Source organism: Cajanus cajan, chromosome 7 (genome assembly GCF_000230855.2).
Source record: "Cajanus cajan strain Asha chromosome 7, NIPB_CcT2T_4, whole genome shotgun sequence".
Lineage (NCBI taxonomy): Eukaryota > Viridiplantae > Streptophyta > Magnoliopsida > Fabales > Fabaceae > Cajanus > Cajanus cajan.
Genome location: NC_138523.1, coordinates 49,874,334 through 49,893,511, shown reverse-complemented (window position 1 = coordinate 49,893,511; position 19,178 = coordinate 49,874,334). Strand labels below are relative to the sequence as shown.

General features: G+C 30.8%; 2 protein-coding genes across 2 annotated transcripts; both read right to left on the bottom strand.

Moving 5' to 3' along the window:
- Positions 1–4,845: 4,845 nt before the first annotated feature.
- Positions 4,846–7,128, bottom strand: LOC109810636 (uncharacterized). Its single transcript, XM_020374150.3, has 2 exons — positions 6,207–7,128; positions 4,846–5,301 (listed from the first exon to the last, which is right to left on the bottom strand). The coding sequence occupies exons 1-2, from the start codon at positions 6,877–6,879 to the stop codon at positions 4,988–4,990; spliced, it is 987 nt and encodes a 328-aa protein (XP_020229739.1). The 5' UTR covers positions 6,880–7,128; the 3' UTR covers positions 4,846–4,987.
- Positions 7,129–16,170: 9,042 nt separating this feature from the next.
- Positions 16,171–17,193, bottom strand: LOC109810634 (AWPM-19-like family protein). The gene is made up of 3 exons (XM_020374147.2): positions 16,962–17,193; positions 16,694–16,871; positions 16,171–16,605 (listed from the first exon to the last, which is right to left on the bottom strand). The coding sequence occupies exons 1-3, from the start codon at positions 17,086–17,088 to the stop codon at positions 16,338–16,340; spliced, it is 573 nt and encodes a 190-aa protein (XP_020229736.2). The 5' UTR covers positions 17,089–17,193; the 3' UTR covers positions 16,171–16,337.
- Positions 17,194–19,178: the final 1,985 nt, after the last annotated feature.

Genomic DNA, 19,178 nt, shown 5'->3' with positions numbered 1-19,178 from the left:
ACAAACCCTATAAAGAATCCTAAAAAGAAATGTAAAGATGAGATACAATGTTAACAAAATAGAGAAACAATGAGCAATAATAAATTACAAACAATAAGAAAAAAAGAATATAGAAGAAGGTGGAGATAGTGAGGAGAATTACTTAGAGGAAAAATGCATATGACCTTACACCTTTTCCTTTGACACTAAACCGTGAGCTTACAGTTTATAACAAAATAAAAAAGGAAGAAGATATTACAAAAACTAAAATGGCTAGAAGAGGAGGTAGAGAGGTCAGATAAGAAAGTGATGAAGAAGAAAAGAAGAAAGGGATAGAAAAGAAAGAAGATGGGGGGTGCGGGAAAAAGAAAGAAGAAGAGGGGTGTGGGGAAGAGAAAGAACAGGGGGTGCGAGGTGCGAGAAAAGAAAAGAAGAAGAGGAGTGCCAGAAAGAGAAAGAAGAGGGGTGCGCGATGTCAGCAGGTGGTCTTGTAAGAGAAAGACTCTTACTTGTTCTATGGAAAGAAACACTAGTACAAAAATGACTTTTAAAATCGGGGTTTTAAAATCAGTCATAAGGTAGCCATTTTAAAAGTGACGCAATGGCCTGTACTGCAACAGAACGGCCCGTGCTGCAAGCAGAACGGCCTGTACTGCTTTCAGTACGGCTCGTACTGCAAGCAGAACGGGCCGTTCTTCATGCAGAACGGACCGTTCTTCTTGCAGAAGGGCCCGTTCTGGTGCCGTTCCAGACTAAAGTTTTGACAAAGAAATCGACCAGGAATGGATCGTATACTTCAAATTCCGAGTCAACAACCCTAACTCGAGCACTTATATAAAAGAAAATCATTGTAAAGAAGCTTTAGTATAAAAGATACTTACCAGAGTCAAATCCTTCACCGGAAAAAAGCCTTTTCTTATGCTGGTTATAGTGGGGCTAGTCTTTTTTTTTTTCTATTCAGAATGACTGTAAAAGTATATTCATATTACTCTTGAAAGTTGCTTGATGACATTGAACGGAAAGAGGCTTTGGGAAGAAGAGGGGTGTGGGGTGTGGGGTGCGGGGAAGGGGGGTGTGGGGAAGAGAGGTGTAAATTTAGGAATTTCATTTTTTTTAAAGGGTAATTTAGACATTTTATAATTTTTTTTAAAAAAAGGGGGTGTGTTTATACGAGAGTGGAGGTATGTTTATCATCTGCCTTTTTCAAATCTTCACATTCTACAAAAAATAAAATAAAAAACATTTTTGCAGCAAATTGTTGTTATTAATTTTTTTTTTGGCTTTTAGCCCCTTTATATTATATAAAAAAAAAATGTTTAACCTAACAGAATTTCATAAGAATGCACTTTTCGCAAATGACACAGATATCAAAGAAACTATATAAGTAAGAATAAGCAACACCCAATATGTTTTTTTTTTCTTCAATTTTTCATTGTTTCTTTAACAAATAAATAAATAAAATAAATCACTCTTATAACCTCATACTAACACTGTCTTGGGTATTAGAGTACTTGTCAGTAACTTAATCGAATCTATGCTCACATAATATTCAACTGAAAATTTCATTTTACCTACTAAATACTTACTTTTTAAATAATCATATTACAAGTTATATTATAGGTACAAAATATTGATTGATTTTTCTTCTATAAGTATTTTTTTTTCTCAGAGAACTGTCTTGTTCTTGGAGTTGAATTGAGCTTAGAGACAAAAGCAAATGTTGAAGATTGTGATTGAGCAAGGTGAAAAGTAATCCTAAACATCCAAGTTACAGATATCATAGATTATATGTTGAAGTTTTCTTATCCCTCTCTCTATTTTTCTTATAATTCTTGGATCGAAGGTTTCACGTAACAATACCATGATTATCATTTGTAAACTCACAGTGAGTCAGTAGTTTCTTATTTTTAGGGATAGCGTAGCTCAATAAAGGACTATTTTTTTTTATTTGGCATCTTTTGTTAATGTCAGATATATTTTAATTCAATTTTTAGATGTTTCTTCATGTTCATTAGTGTGAATGTGTGATGATTTCCTTAGTGTGAATGTGTGATGATTTCCTATTCGCAAGATTTTAATGAATGTCAACCAAAGAATTGAAAGGTTACTAGAGGTCGAACTCCTTATTAGATACTTAATAAAAAAATTTAGCCTTTTAAAGTTTTTTTAATTATCACAAATTTTAATAAATTTAATTATATTTATTTACCACGAAAATAAGAATATTTCCATGATGAATTGTTAGATTAGGATAATTTACTCCTAAAAGTAAAATGTCTAATTCAATAAAAATAACTATATCAAAAATCTATCAATTTCAATTGTGGTGAACCCTAAATCTAGAAATCTCTCTAATTTTGAAACTTATATTCAATTATTGTTTGTTTAAAATTTTCTCTTTTAATTTCATGTTATTCTTTCTTTCTTAATATAGAAAATTGATTAATGTAAAAAAAAGAATTAATTAAAATTTAGATATTACAAATAGTTTGGTAATCATTTAGTGAACATGATATTATCTTTTAGACTATATCAAAAAGTTAAAAAAAAAAAAAAAAACTATCTTGCACTTGTGGTACATCAATGTGCATGTTTATTTTACTCTGTTTTCGAATTTTAAAACTCATTCGACTTAACTTCTATTTCACATAACTTTGGTGCTAAATGGAGTGAATTATTTATTTTAATCTGTTTATTTTGCGTCTTTGTTTTAGTTTAAGTTTTTATAATTGTCTTCTTGTAATTATTTATGACATGACATTTTTTTTTTTTGAAATTAAATTCTTATTTGTTATTTTTGTTTTGTTAATTTATCTTACTTACTTTTAAATTTTTTAAAATAATAAAAGTGTTAAATAGTCCATAATAGAGTGAATTGAGTATATGTTTAAATGAATTTCTTTATAAATTAAAATTAATTTATGCATAAACTAATTTGTAAAAATTTATCACATTAATTTTTTTAAAATTTTATTTTTTAATTTATCCATAACTTAATTTTAATTTATAAAAATCTATTTATTTATATTTATATTTTTCTCTTTTATAAAAATGCTTATGGAGAAGTTTTCCATACAAACTTTAAATAACCTATACTCTTACTATGTGTTCCTTCCTCAGTGAGTTGCCAATGAAAAAAAGTGAATGTATTTTGATCCTTAAAATGATTTAAATACATTTAATGATAATTATAAAACACTATGTAAACTATTTTGATGATCAAAAATAAATATATTTAGAATTAAAAAGATTAAAATAGAATATATTTTTTTTTTTGAAGGATTCAGATCAAACTTGAAAAAAATTAGAATAAAAATATATTTCACCCTTTTAAAAAATACAAAATATATATAGCTAATAATGCACCAGCCAAACTACATAACATAATAGCCAAGTCATTATCTTCATCGTTTTCAACCTTTCACGGCACTTCTATGAAAAGTACTAGATCTTCAAAACTGTTTCCTTAAAAAAAATATGAATTGTTTTGTGTTTATTTATTATTCTATCAATAACAATAAAAGATCATATTATATACAATTTATTTTTCCCCTGCCTTTCCAATATTTATAAGAAACAGTTAAAACAACATCATATTAGTATATTATTTTACGAAAATTATTTTAAAAGAATGGTACTTAAAACATATAAATGTAAGTTAGAGAGGCAAAGAATGAGTGCATGGTGTTAGGCAGCAGAAGAAGACAAAAAGGCCTAATGTTAGTTATTAATGGAGGTGAAAGGGGAAGGGAGGGGGGTGCGTTAGGCAATTAGGAGAAGGGTTGCGTCGGTGATAAAGTGGTAGGATTGGCGAGTTAAAGATGCCTGGAAAGGCAGTCTGTAGACTGTACTAGGCAGGAAGAGAGAGATGGGACGAGAAGGGGCATTTTGGGAAATTCAGTCTATCATTGAGGAGACTCTATCATGGTTTTGGCGTATATGAGTGCAAGAGAAAGGGTACACAAGGCAAAGTGGTGGGGTTCGTGTCCTATGTGGTCAAAAGAAATTTGACTCAGACCCTTTGACTGTCCCTAGTGTTAGAATGGATCAGCACTCTCTGCCCTCTGCCACACTTGTCAGCAACCCCTTCCCCCCCTCCTCTCTCCATTCCCAAACATACCCTCATTAACACTCTTTCCCCAACAATCCCCATCACTAACCCTTTTCACTCACCATTGTCATGTAACTTCCTTTTCAATTCCCTTCTAATCAAATCAATGGAACACCACTTTTAAAATACACTAATTTAATTAACTTGAAACAAAAATATGAAAAACTAAACTCATTAAATATCATAAATCTCACATCCATCGATAATATATATAAATAAAAAACAACTTTTACCTTTATTTATAGTATTAATGTAATTCTCATATAAATGAAATGTGTTAAAAACATATTAACTAATTATATGATCAAAATATAATATATAAATTTTATTTTACAAACTAGTTTTTTAAATTTGAGTTAGTTATTATCCTATTCTCATAACTAAAGACTAAGATGAATATAGAAATTAGGTGTGAAAAGTTTGGGGTTTTGAGTTAGGATGACACCAAAAGGGTAAAAACAACACAAACAATAACTTCATGTCTAAAACTTGTGGCATGTTCAGCATTTCAAATCAGTCAAACAGCACATACGAGTTTCTATAATAAGATGAAGAAACAAATGTAAGACAACAATTCAATTCAATTATATACATAATAACAATTACCAGATCAACAATGTCTCAATAAACAATTAATGTTAGGGCTCGGTTTGATCTCCATCAAAGAATGGAACATACACGGATGATCAATCACATATCAGCTGCTAACATATATCAATTGGTGACGAAATTGACTCAACAATATTAAACAACAATTGAATTTTAAGAGGTAAAGAATGACCGATGAATATCAATTATATGATTTTCTGATCAATCACATAATAATAATAATAATATAATAAACTAGCTAGCTAGGAAGCATATATATATTATTATTTTATCTTGCATATTAATTGATTATCTTTGGCCATGGCGTTCAGAATTAATGAGTGACTGAATGGCACCGGAAAGGTTTGTCACGGCGGCCACAAGGGTGGCGATGCCTTGCCGGTGAACCTCGTTGCGAGCCTCCTCCATCTGAATCCGCCTTTGTTCAAGTTCGATCAGTTCACGGTGTCGTTTCTCCTTCTTCTCCTCACAACTCCTTAGAGCTCGTGCCAGCACCGATGCACTTCGCATTATGCTTGAACCAAGATTCTTTACTTTCCTTCGTTTAGATTCCGACCCATCATCATCCTCACTGTGCTCAGTGCCAGATGATTCCGACCTCTCTACAATCAAACATGCATGTTCCACAATATAATCACAAAACTGGCAACAGCATTATTAGAGCTACGTATATATTTTGTGAAATAATACAAATATAATGGTACTCCTATGTGATAAGGACTAAGGATATTAGCTTAAGTTATAATTAACCATATGCATGAAATTAAAAATGACCAGTGATTCCAAACAAATAAAAAAAGATACCCCTTATAGAAAGTGAGGATGGAATTAATGAGTATTTAATTTGCATGAGAGGGTACTGGTGAATGCATTGGGTACGTGGAAAATGAAAAGTAAGAAACATTTTTTTTTAAATTTTAAATTAGAAGTAAGATTTGAGCTTTTGATATTATTAAGGATTAAGGATTATGTTAATGATTACACCCAGAGGGATTAAGCAAGTTAGAATCTATTTTCTTGGACAGCCCACAAAATCCATGACAATCATGAGGTGGTACCCTTTCACACACCGGTCTGCATGATTGTACTGTAGTGCCCTTTATTTTTTATTTAAAAATTATTAGAAACTAAAAGAAAAAAAATGAATTGAAAGCGAGAACATTTTCTCCGAGTTTTTTAATGGGGAGCAGAATCTTTGTGCAGTGGAGCAACGTGGTGTAAGATGCCACCAATAGCACCTCAGTAGCACAGTCTCCCTCATGCACCACTCGATGCAGATCAAACGGTCAGAAATCCCTCAGACGTATTTAAAATACCATGGAACTCGTTCTACCGTATCGTAAAAAAAAGATGGCAAAAAAATGGGTCCCATTAAGTGTGGCAGGGGGTTACAGACCCTGCAAGTTTGACCGATAACCCACACACAACACAACATCCAAAAATTGTTCGAAAAAAAAAAAAAAAAAAGTGTCGAGAGTGTGCGTGAGCTGTGTCGCACATTGCATACCTGAAACTGCCTGCGTGGCGGAACTAACCGGCGGAGGAGGTGGTGGTGGTGGCGGCGGAGGCGGAGGTGGAGGTGGAGGTGGAGGTGGTGGCAGTGTTTGAAGAGGTGAGGAAGTAACTAATGTAACCGCAGGTTGTCTTTGAGTTTGGGCTTGTGGTTGGGTTTGTTTTCTTTGAAGGACTTCGGTGATGGCTTGGTAGACATCAAAGACCATGTTGGAGGGGAGATTGTGTTCCTTACGTTGTTGTTTGTTGAGGTTCCAATAAGAAGGGAAGTGTTTTTCGTTGGATTGTTGTTGTTTGAATTCGTAGTCGCGAACCTTTTTGTAATCGCGGAGGAGGTTGTCCCATTTATCGTTGCATTGGTTCTGGCTTCTCAAGCAACCGTGGCTCCAGCAATAGTTCTCTACCCACTTCCACCGTAGTTCGCCGCTGGTTCTGGCGGTGGTGGAACATGCAGCTCTGGTGGGGTCGTGTGAGGTTTTGAGTCTGCGCTCGTCGTCGAGTTTCTTGGCGGTGATGAGGATGAGCGTCTCTTGGATGGTCCAGTTTCCCTTGCGGTACTCTCTGGCGAGGGAGGAGGAGGAGGATGCGGTTGCGCCGCCCTGGATGAGGTGGTGGGGAGAGGGCAAGAGCGGCGGAGGTGGCAATGGGGTGGTGGAAGGGTCAGACATGGTTTTGATTTGGCATGAGATTGTGATGTGAAGTGAAGTTAAAAATGAATGTGTTAATTTGGTGTGTTGTTTGTTATTCAAGTGTTTGTGTGGGAAATGGAATTGAGGATTCTGTTCTGTGGTGAGAGGAGTAGGTGAATGATTTAGAGCATCGGTTGTGGAATAGTGCCACGTGCGGAGTGGGGTGAAACGCAGCGTCGCTGCACGTGGCTCAAGTGAGGGATTGGGTGTGAGTGTGTGTGTAAATACTAAAGAGGAGGATCATTTATGAGAGTGTTTGATTTTTGGAGACAGACCAAATGGAAATCATGATACTAAAGGACAATGACATGCTAATTGTGAGAGAACAAAACAAACAAACTTGATTAACAAAACAAATTATGTTCATGCAAGTTCTGTACTGCTTGCATTGTAATTGCATACACTATATTACATTATGGACAAAGAGTGATACTTCTTCTCTCATTAAAATTTAATTTTATGAATTATTACTAATATAACAAAAAAAACATTTTCAATCAATAAAAAATCTCCACCATGTTTTAAAGTAAAATTATATGTTTTGTGTTTTTCTAACATTTTAAAAATTCAGTTTTAATCTAAAAATATGTTTGTTCTAATTTATATACGAGATGAAAAATCTTCCTTTTTGCAATGATTTTGTTCCTATCGATATTATTCATTTAGAATTTTCAATTTGTGATAGAAATATTTCATGCAAAAGTTATGACGGACTTAATTTCACCGGGTTCGTGAATTGTGACATTCTTTTTCAAGTAAGAATTTGTGTTCGTCATAAAATTATTACTAATATATTTTGTGACAAATTTTTTAATATAAAATTATTTTTTATTTATAGGATTCGAAATCGCACACTAATGCACTTGCTTATAAAACTTTGTTTTAAGATATTAAAATAATATCACAAAATAATATCACACATCTTATTTAATTAACTGGATTAGATTTCATTGATTTTTTAACATAAAATTTGTTCCCTCTCTAATTTAATTACTTTTAGTAGAAGTGAAATTTAATTTATTAAAAATTAAAGATATTGGAATAAATGTGAATGAAAAGAATTCATAATCCCTGGAGAGTTTTAAGTTACATGAAAAAATATTATTTTCTAAATACATACATCAATTATAAAATAGCTTAAGATTAACATTACTCATAAAATATTATTCATAATTTACTATTACTAAAATAAAATTTTTAAAATTAAAATTACTTTAGATAATATATATATATATATATATATATATATATATAAGACTAATTGTATATTTTAAAAAAAAACTTCAAACGTGTGGTTCAGTGGTAGGGGTTGATCCACGCTTAATCAAGGTCAGAGATTCGAATCTTGCCTTGTGTATGCGCCGTGTTAAATCTTGGGGTCAGCTATCCCACCCTTTGAGGTGTCTCCAACGTAGCGAGGAGATTAGTCACCACTATAAGTGGTGGATACTTCAGGAATGAAACAAAAAAATTGTATATTATACATATTATAATTATTTAAATATATGAATCTCAATAAATAATTTTACAACTTATAAAGTAAAAAATTAAGAATTTGTAAACTATATCATACTTGATCTTAAACATAATTTACCCAAAGACATTAAATATTTTTGACATCACCTTACTTTAGTAGTTTAAACTTATGTTTGATTGGATGTCAGAAATATAGGTTAACGTACATTTTCACCCACATTTTTTGTGAAACAATTTAAACTTATTTTTGAATTTTGATATACATTTATGATTGAGGTTAATTTAAGCACATATTTTAATTATATTTTTAGTGTTTTAAATTTAAGATAATTGTTTTTTATTCCAAATTTTAAATTTATAATTTTAATCTATATAATTTTTAAAAAAATATTATTTTAATTTCGTGTGTATTTTTTTGATTCTTCAAAATTAAAACGTGTTTTTAGTTCTTAAAATTAAAAATTATTATTTTAGTCTCTTAAATTATTATTATTATTTTTTTATTTTAGTTTATGTGATTCCAAAAAATATTATTTTAGTTTCTCATGATTAGTTGGTCACTGATAGTATAATTAATAATGACATATTAATACAATTTTGTAGTAATAGTCTTAGTTGGTATAGTGTGATAATAATGACATATTAATACAATTTTGTAGTAATAGTCTTAGTTGGTATAGTGTGATATTTTTACTAATGATATTACCAAAAGAATTTTGTGTGACAGGTTAATTAATGACATTTGAGTAATGTGTAACGATTCTTCTAGTCACTACACTTATTACAATCAAACTTCAACTAAATGAAAGTGCAAACATCAAATATTTGTATAGGATATCATGAAACAAGTAGGTAAATATCATGCAAACAATCATACATGTAAGAAATAAAACAATTATTCTTGAACAGATATGCATACTTTATGAAAAAGAAGTAATTATTGTATACAAAATAAACTTAGTCGTTGGTTAAACGTCTATACAAGATCTAATTACCTTGGGGTAACGACATCTCGAGTAAGTTTGTGATACAAAAGCAACATCATACAATAGTATGCAACATAAATAGTTTAAAAGGAACATCATTCATTACATCATATCATCACGTCTTATCATACAACTTAAAGTATCAAAGCACTCATTTAGTTAATTTCATCACAGTTATCAAACAATACATCATCTTCATACAATATTATGTTTACATTGTTCAACATATAACAACTCATACACCTTTGCACCTTTAGCTTAACAACATCTATACACACATATATAACTCACATATGGAACAAGCAACACAAACAACTAGAGAAATACAACCATACATACAACTTCAATCCACTTAACACATTCAACATAACAATGTATACAACTGATCATGTGTCGTCACACATATCAACCACGAAGATCTCCTACAACTAAGGTGAGCAGTTTAAGTAGTTTAAGGGTTTAGGGTTTAACCTTACCGAATCACAATAGTTGGTATAATACCATAAAATAATAATTGATACTAAGGCCAAAAGTAGTGGCTAACACAAGACTAGAAACAATGATTATCATAAGTTCGATTGATTTCTTAGGTTTCACCATTTAAACTAAAAAGTATGATAATAAGTCAAGGTAGAATAATATTTTAGATATAGGTCTTCCATGACATTAGCTTGCAACATTAATTAAGTTTCATATGGAATTAACCCACTAACTACCCTTCAATACTTGATTAGGGACCAAGTCCTTGACTTTGTAATTTACTCGGTTAGTCACTTGTATCAATATAACTTGACCTTGCCCCTATATTGTAGTCACTTTATACATGTATGTCTTGACCTTTTCCACATACAAATACCACATAGAACTTAGAGGAGGCAACAAACAACTTACTCATTCAGAAGTTGACTTACTTACTGAAGGATTCAACATAATGTATATTCGTATAATGAGATGTTAAATTGTAAAAACATCTTTAACTCTCCTTTAGTTTTTATGTATCTAAACGTAGACATGCATCACAACTACATGTCTAACAACTAAACAGTTTAATAACTTATTATCATACATCGTTACAACTTTAACATTATTCATTTTACATCTTAATCATACAATAAGATAACATCATATCAACTTACATCTTTACAACTTAACTATCTATCATCATGCATACCAACTTTCACATTAACAACAATAATAAACACAAATTTTAGCATGTTCCTTATCACATACAACACAACCATCTACATTGTCAACATATCATCTCATCACACATCTCCAACAACTTAGCATCATATAATTCTTATAACTTACACGTCAACCAACTTACATCATTCAACTTATAGCACTTCATAGCATATGCAACATATCCATGATTCATCTTTCACCTGATCAACAACATAATTATCATCATACAATTCATATATCTTCATTCAACTATAAGACAACTTAAAATACCATACAACATGAATCAACATACAACTTATTAAAATCAACTTTCATACAATGACAATAACATTCACATAAAATATCATACAAAGAGTTATACTACATGCATCAAGCTCATCCTTATCTCATATAAAAGATAAAAATATTATCTACAACTCTTATGAATAATTAAAGTTTTAACTCTATTATCTGTTATACTGAAAATTACAAAAATCATAATAATTTGCTTAAATGTTGACAATTTGACCTCTATTTACTAAAAAATCATAATTGGAGTTCTATATCTCCTTTTTAGGTAATTCCAAAGTCATTGGAAATCTAACATCCAAGAATACAACTTTTATGGAGACAATAAAGTCTAATCTGAAAAGCACTAATATACTTAGCCATTTCAAAATCACTTAGTGGATTCCTTCTAGAGACACCCATGATTCTCACCTCTAATTTCGCTCATTCGTTTCAAAACTGCTCAACCATTTCATGACAAAGACCACCTTTGTTTTTTGTGATTTTGGGGTTTCTAAACCTTTTTATTCAATCCCAAAATCACCTATAATCTCCAAACTCAAATCTAAACCATAAAAGCTCATATGGACATCATATACAACATGGAAACCAATTCTAATGTAACATGTATGCATTCAACGACAAGAGATCAATGACCTTGGGTTTGGGTTCACCTTTCCTGGAAACCCCAACTTCACAACATGAAATTCATATAAATTATTCTACTTCTCCACACCTCATACAACTCAAAACACCACAAAATATCACATGAAACCACTACCAACTCAAAATCATCAACCCATGGTCAACATTATGGAGAAAAGATAAATAGTATAATGAAGGTTGAATAGTATGTATAAAAAACTTGTACGTTTTTCATAGTAAAGTAGTAACATTAGTTAGATAAAGCACGAAAAAATAGTCAAATGAAACACTAGATATTTTTATACTGATTCATCTCAACCACCGAGATCATGTCTAGATTGCAATTCAACTGTATTGAAATTCACTATCTTGAAACAAAGATAAAATTATTATTTCAACAAGCCACTTATGACTCAATCCTAAGTATTTCTTGACTTGTCTTTTCAAATAACTATCTAAATATTCTTTAAACAACAAGCCTCTTCAAGCTTACTGTTGAGTGTCTTTTATGTATGATTTACACTCAACTTTTGGCACTCTTTTTGGGTAATTGTAGATAATATATATGTTATTTCACCCCTTTAATCTATAGAATTAAGTTATACTATAAGAGCAGAGGAGTAGTAGTAATCTTAAGGAATTTCCTCAATTTTTGCAGGATTTTTGGCTAGGCAGAGATCCACAGCCATAGCTGTGGATCTGGAGCTCGAGCTGTGGAAGTCTGGGAAGAATATAGAGGTCCAGAAAGTTGGAGCTATAGCTGTGGATCTGCAGCTATAGCTGTGGAAATCTAAAATGTACTTTGAAGCTCTAGAGAGTTGAAGCTAAAGCTGTGGACTCACAGCTAAAGCCGTGGAAGCACCCAGGACCCAATAAAAACTCCAGAGACTCACAGCCATAGCTGTGGCTTCACCGCTTGAGCGTTGGAAGTTCCTTAAGATTGAAGGAGTTGTCACAGCTATAGCTGTGAACCCACAGCTGCAGCCTTGGAGGTTTCTTCACCCTGAAGGACTCTCCACAGCTATAGCCGTGGATCTGCAGCTGCAGCCGTGGAAATAAAAGTTACTTTTTGGTCTTGTTTTGAAGCCAATATAAAAGGGAAAAACAGGGGAGAATACAGAGCACGAATTTAACAGAGAAAAACAGGGGAAAAGCTTGTGAAGAAGGAAGAACGAAGGAAGAACAGAGACTTGGAAGCTGGATCCTTTGGGAACGAAGATCAACTCCATTTCTTCATCCTTTGCTTTGTAATTTCTTCTTTTCACTCTTTGATTCTGTAATGGCCATGGGTGGCTAAACTTCTTAAGGATTGGTTAGATGTAACTACTAACTCCTCTTCTTCTTAAATATATGCATTTTGATCTCATTATTTGTGTATTGATTCTTCGCTTAACGCTTATATCGGCTTGATCAACCGTTGCATGAATTTTGGCTTTTGAATCCAGTTGGAAAACGCTTTCGAAAACCCGAACTGAATCTTGCACCTAATCACTTCTTGTTCTAGGAATAAACTTGATTTGGTTAGTCACATTGTTCAAGTTATTGTTCTTAATACGAAGTGTTAGACTCAAAACATTGAGGAATCATGTTTTGAGCTTAATGACTTTAGGATTCAACCTTGAGGAATCTTGTTGGATTATTTAATGAACGTGGAAATAATGAAATTAGAATTGCATTTATGTTAAGAAGATCTATGAGTTAGCAAGTGCATCTGAGCCAATCCTTGTTTCTTAATCATTGTCTTTACTACATTTGCTTTATTGTGTTGTTTGAATCTGTTTTCACTCAATTGAATTTTTAAACTCATTCTCTTTTAAATCATTTGAGAGAGAATTACTAAACACGCAAATCCCTGAGGACGATCTTTAAATACTACTTCGAAACTTGGTTCACTTGCTAAGTGATAGGTTTGCGAAAATCTTCATCACTTACCAACCAAATATTCTTTTACAATCAAGCCTGATCTTTAGGCTAAAAAACAAGTATTTTTTTTAGACAAGTCTTTCCATACTTAACCTTATAACAATGATTATGAAGGTTACATAAATGTTGTGTTTGTCTCACTTAGATGTTATGCAATCAATATAGAGTAATAAGCTTTTTACAAGAAAGAATAAATTTATAGAGTGTTTCTTTTTATACAAATATTTTCTGTATATGACACATTTCTTATTTCTTGAGCTTTGAGTCTTCTTATATTGTAACTTGGAGAAGATGATCATTGCAACACTTTGAGTCTAACTCGTAAGTTTGTTTTGTCTTCATTATTTTTCCTTGTAATGGTAGGTAACTGTTCAATTCATTTAAAGCAAGTATTAAATGCATTTCACCAAATGGTACCTCTTATCTGATTAAGTGGCTACTTATCATCTTTTCATATAAATATAGCTTGTAGAAGTAATGTCAATGTAGTGTAGTAGCAATAGTGACTTTATTTGCTTTTCTTCATGATTTCAGAGATTTTTGTCAGTTTGTCACTAGTCTTGAAGAAAAGTATAATTTTGTTCTCTTTAGTAGATTTGTGAGTTCCAAGATAATCTTCTACTTTGATTTGTTAAAGAATGAAGCATTAAAGAAACTTTTGTCATTAGTCTCAATAAATAATAAACATTTAATGTATACGAGACAGACTGAATGATTCATTTGATTTACATTGTCTTATAGATTATTTGCTTCTTAAACTTTGTCTAGTAATCATTTTCAAAGTCATTTTTTAAGACGTCTTTCAAGACATTTTTTCTTATAAAAATGTTTTGTTAACACTAAAACTATAAACTCAAGGGGTCTAAAGTTGTCTTTTAACTTAACAAACATTCAACAATTCCAAAAATTCGCAATGTAAGATTCATACATTCTCAACATAGATGTCACTAATGGACCAAATAACATAGAAATTGTCACATACAACACAAAATACATTAATCTACAAGCTGCCCTTACCTTTTAACGATCCAGAAACAAAAAGAGGGGAGTAGAATTCCTGAGCTTTAAATCTCCAAGTTGATTGATTGGTTCAATTACAAGGAAGAGGAAGGAAGACTTCAAAGGTAGAAGAGAAAAAACTCTGGTTATTCTTTAAAGGCTTTTGAAAGAGTGAAAACAAAGAGATATTCCTGCTTCTTCATAAAAAAGCTTTATAAGAATCTTCCTTCTAAAATGAACTAATCAATTAACCACAACTCTACTTTACTCTAATAACTAAGGTTGAAATAATATATATATTTTTTTATATACTTCAAGAGTTTAAAAACAAGTTTTGAAATTGAGAAAAAAAATACAAAAATTAAAACAATATTTTTTAAAATTACATGAACTAAAATAATAAATTTAAAATTTAAAAAATTAAAATAATTTTTATATTTTAGGAATTAAGAACTAAAATAATAAATAACTTAATTAAACTTATGTATTCAGATTTAATTTTATGTAGGTTGAAAATAATAAACCTTTTACCGTTGCTTTTTCAAGATTAGATTTTGGTCAAATAACAACAGTGCATTCACATTGGATGAAGCTGTTGTAGTAGTATTCGTTATTCTGTTATGATAAGAGACTGTGTCAGTAAGAAAGTGACAATCTCATGCCTCATACAGTTTTATGCTACTCTTTTAATTATATATTTGTATACACTTCCCTTCAGCCTGTCTATAATTTATTGGAAGAGATTTATCATTTATGGTTTTGGATTATATAAAGAAATTGAATACTTTTTTAGTATGAGAGTATATCTTACAAAATTTGATTATAATAAATTTATTAAAAATAAGTTAAAAATTTCCTCAATAAACACACTAATGTTTATCAAACAAAGTTAAAAATAACATCCGTTAATCATAAATTATTTTCATGAATTTAAATAGAATTAATTTAAACTTTTTTTTAGTGACAATATCTACCTTGTCACAGGTTTGCTGCTGTTATCAAAATATTATCAAGAATATCTTGAGATGTCTTCGAATATCAAACTTTAACAAAAGCTAAGGGAAGAAAATAGTTGTACTTGTACAGATTTTTTTCTAAGTTAAGCTCGAACTCTGACACACAGGAGTTAGATTCCTCACCTAATTAATGAGCTTCATCGTTTGCTCTTGGCTGATGCTAGAGGAATGTATTACTTGCATGTATAATTTTTTTTTCTTTTTCATTTTTTGCTTTTATTTATCTCTATTCATCCAAAAATAAATAAATATTTTTTTAGTTTTTTTTTTCTCGTAATGTCTACGTATAGACAATGATGTATCTTTTTATTTATATTATTCATATCAATTGTTTTAGAGGTATCAACTTTTTATTATTATTAATTGTTATATTCATACTTTTATATTAGAAATTAATTATTTTAAATTCTAAAAGGTAATTCTCTTAAATAATTCAAATGAAATAAATTATCTCCAAATCATTTTTATCTATCATATCTAAATATAAAACTTATTTTATATCATTTAATACTCTAATAGTTCTTTAATGAGAGATAATATTTAATATATATATATATATTTCCCCCTTTTTATCCTAAAAAATATTATTATTTAATCATACGTTAATTTCATATAATCCTCTGGGTGTAGTAGGTACCAAACCCCAAACAAGCCAAAATGAAGAGTCACTGAATTGAATTTAGGTTCATCGTTTGTGCATTTACCATAAATTCAAAATAAGGCGAGTCTCAAAATGGGGAGCAGAAAGAGAGAAAGTGACATAAGGAGGCAAATACAAAACCAATTGCAACCATTCATTCATACATATCCACAATGTCATGCTACAAAGTGGCTTTTCATATGCAAAGCCATTACTTCTAGTAAAAAAAATAAAAAAGGGAAAAAAACAAGACATAGTCCTAAAAGGTAAAGCAGTAGAACATGATTAAAGAGTAGAAATTTAGACACGAGTTCCAGTAGCAGGAACCCCCGCAGGCTTGTGCATTGGATCTCCTGTAGTCCCTCCCACAGCATGACCATGACCATGACCATGACCATGACCATAGTCATTGTCACGGTACCCTGGACCATATCTGCTACTATATAACCCTGCATGTATCAGCAACAGGTACAACAACTCTGTGAATGTGAGTATGATTATGAACGCTTCCACTATCTTCAGTCTCCACCCTCTGTGCCCTCCTATGTTTATCTGCTTGCAAGCCAACCTATTCCATATATATAACAATACATTATTAATCAATCACATATTTTCACTTCACTAAACCAAACTATTCATTATTTAATTTAATTTACCCAAAGGCTAGAGCAGTGACGGCCCAAGCAACTATTGATGTGGCTCCTGCTGATGATAAACTATCACTCCTCCATGTCCTCATGTGATTTCCACCCAAAATTTTTGACACTATGCCCAGAACTGCTGCTAGTATGGAAAAGATTAAAAAAAACATGGTTGCACCATTTCCTCCAAAACCTGAAACACATAAAAAGTTACCATTATTATTTAAACATTGTTAAGTTGGAAAATTAGTGAATGGTGGTGAAATAGGTAGTGCAAGCTTACTAGGGTGGTAAGTTTGGCCATTGATGAACCTGTTGAGGCACCAACTAGCGAAGCCGAGAACTATGAAATACATGAGCAAGTTAAGAAACAGCAAAGGTGCTGCTATGTTTCTTCCCACTGTGGCCATATTTTATGAGAGTTGCTTCTGATTTTTGGTCGTTAAAAACTCACGGATATTGCTGATATATATCAAGTGGAGAATTTCTTTGTTGCTTGTTGAGGTTCTATTGAGAAGGCATATATATAAAGATTCTAAAGGTGCATTCCAGACACGTGTCAATCAGCAAGGTCGTGCATGTGTGCTTTCGTGTACAGGTGGTAGGACACTTGTCATGTTTGGTCACTGTGTTTTCCACAAATCTCTCTCTTCAAATTGGAATCCAGAAGTTTAATAAAACGGTGCATTATCCATAGAGAAAAAATAAAATGAAGGTAAATAGTTTGGATGGATTTTAAATTCAGAGTACTGAGTTTTGAAACTTCAAATTAAGATTTTATACACTAAGAATTAAAATTCAACATCTTTTAAATTAAGATGTTAAAACATGAATTTCGGTGGTTGGAAAGAAGAATATTTAAAAATATTAATTATTTCACACTATTTTTCTTATATATATATATTCTCTTTATTATTCTTGAATATAATTAAGATATTACGAATATAAAAAGTGACGATTTTTTTCCTATTTAAAAGCACGTTAATTAACTGAAATATGAAGATTTAAATTTCTTGGAAGATTTTGACCCAAAAGAAAACAACAAAGAGGTCTTGCAAGATTGGCTTATGCAGGGTGGATATCTATTGGTTGAACACCTGTGTAGAAGGTTTGAGTCCAGAAGAAATCATTCGATCTTATCCAATTGGACAAATGTGATGACAGTTTCGAGTGTCACGTTTTGGAACTTGGGACTCACCCACCGTTTCAATAATTCAAATTTAAAGCATTCATTTTAACTTATACTATTTTCCTGGTAACTTTTGCGTGTACGTAGTTTAAACATATTAAACGTTTTTTCATTAATCCTTATATTTTTTAATTAAAATTAATTCTTATATTTTTTAGGTTCGGAATCAGTCGACAATTAAGTGTAATATTTTGGATAATATTTTATATAAATCTATCAAAATGAGATAAAATATGATATGTATTCACCGATTGATATAAATCCAATATAGACTATGCAAAGATGACATAACTTAAGATTAGTAGATTATTCCTTCTATTACACAAGTCTAAATAAAATTGATCTCTAAACAATTTGACATCAACTTATTAAGAAAATTGAAATTAATCTATTTCCAAAAAATCTAAATTGAATCTTATTTTTATGGAAGATTAAAATAATATGTCAAAATACAAAAGTTTTTAAAGTAAAGACGAAAAAAATTATATTTTTAAATATTTTGATTTTGATTAAACATATAAACAAAATTCTAAACATTTTTTTTAGATCGGAACAAAATTGAACTCTTCTCCCTTATACTCTAATTGTTTCTCTTTTAATCATTAAACTAATCCTAATAATTTATCATATCAATATTTTAATTAAATAAGTCAAATTATAATTTCTTTAATAGATAAGAAAGAATATAACAAAAAAAAAACAATTCGATAAGGTTATTTCAACTATTATTATATTTATATTTTTCTTTGGCTATATTTTATTTTTAAAATCCACCAATATTTTTATTTTTCAAAATATATATTTTTGATAAAAATCAATAAATAGATCCACTTACACGAGTGTATAAGATGAAATCAACGATTAATATATTTTAAAATAATTATTTATTTATTAGAATTAAGAGTAGAAAAGTGCTTTTATTTGTTTATGACATAAAGGATGAATAATTTTTATTTCATAGACAAAAGGAATTTTCACTTAATATTCGTTGATGTAAGAAATTAGAATTATAAATTTGTGTAATAAATTAGGAAGTGTATTACAAAGTTATTGCGGCAAGACTGTAGCGTACAGGTTTTTGACAGTTTTTCTAATGCTATGGGCTGATGGGCTCAGAAGCGATGCGGATGGGTTTGTGGATTGTTGGTTTGTGAATTTTTGCCCACTAAACCATGAATTGGTATCAATGGTTTAAAAGAATGCCATTCGTTTCTCACTTTCTTGGTTTCACATGGATTCATGATATCAGAGATTTTTTTTTTAATTTTTAAATTTTTTAATATACTGATGGAGTTGAAGTACTTTACTACT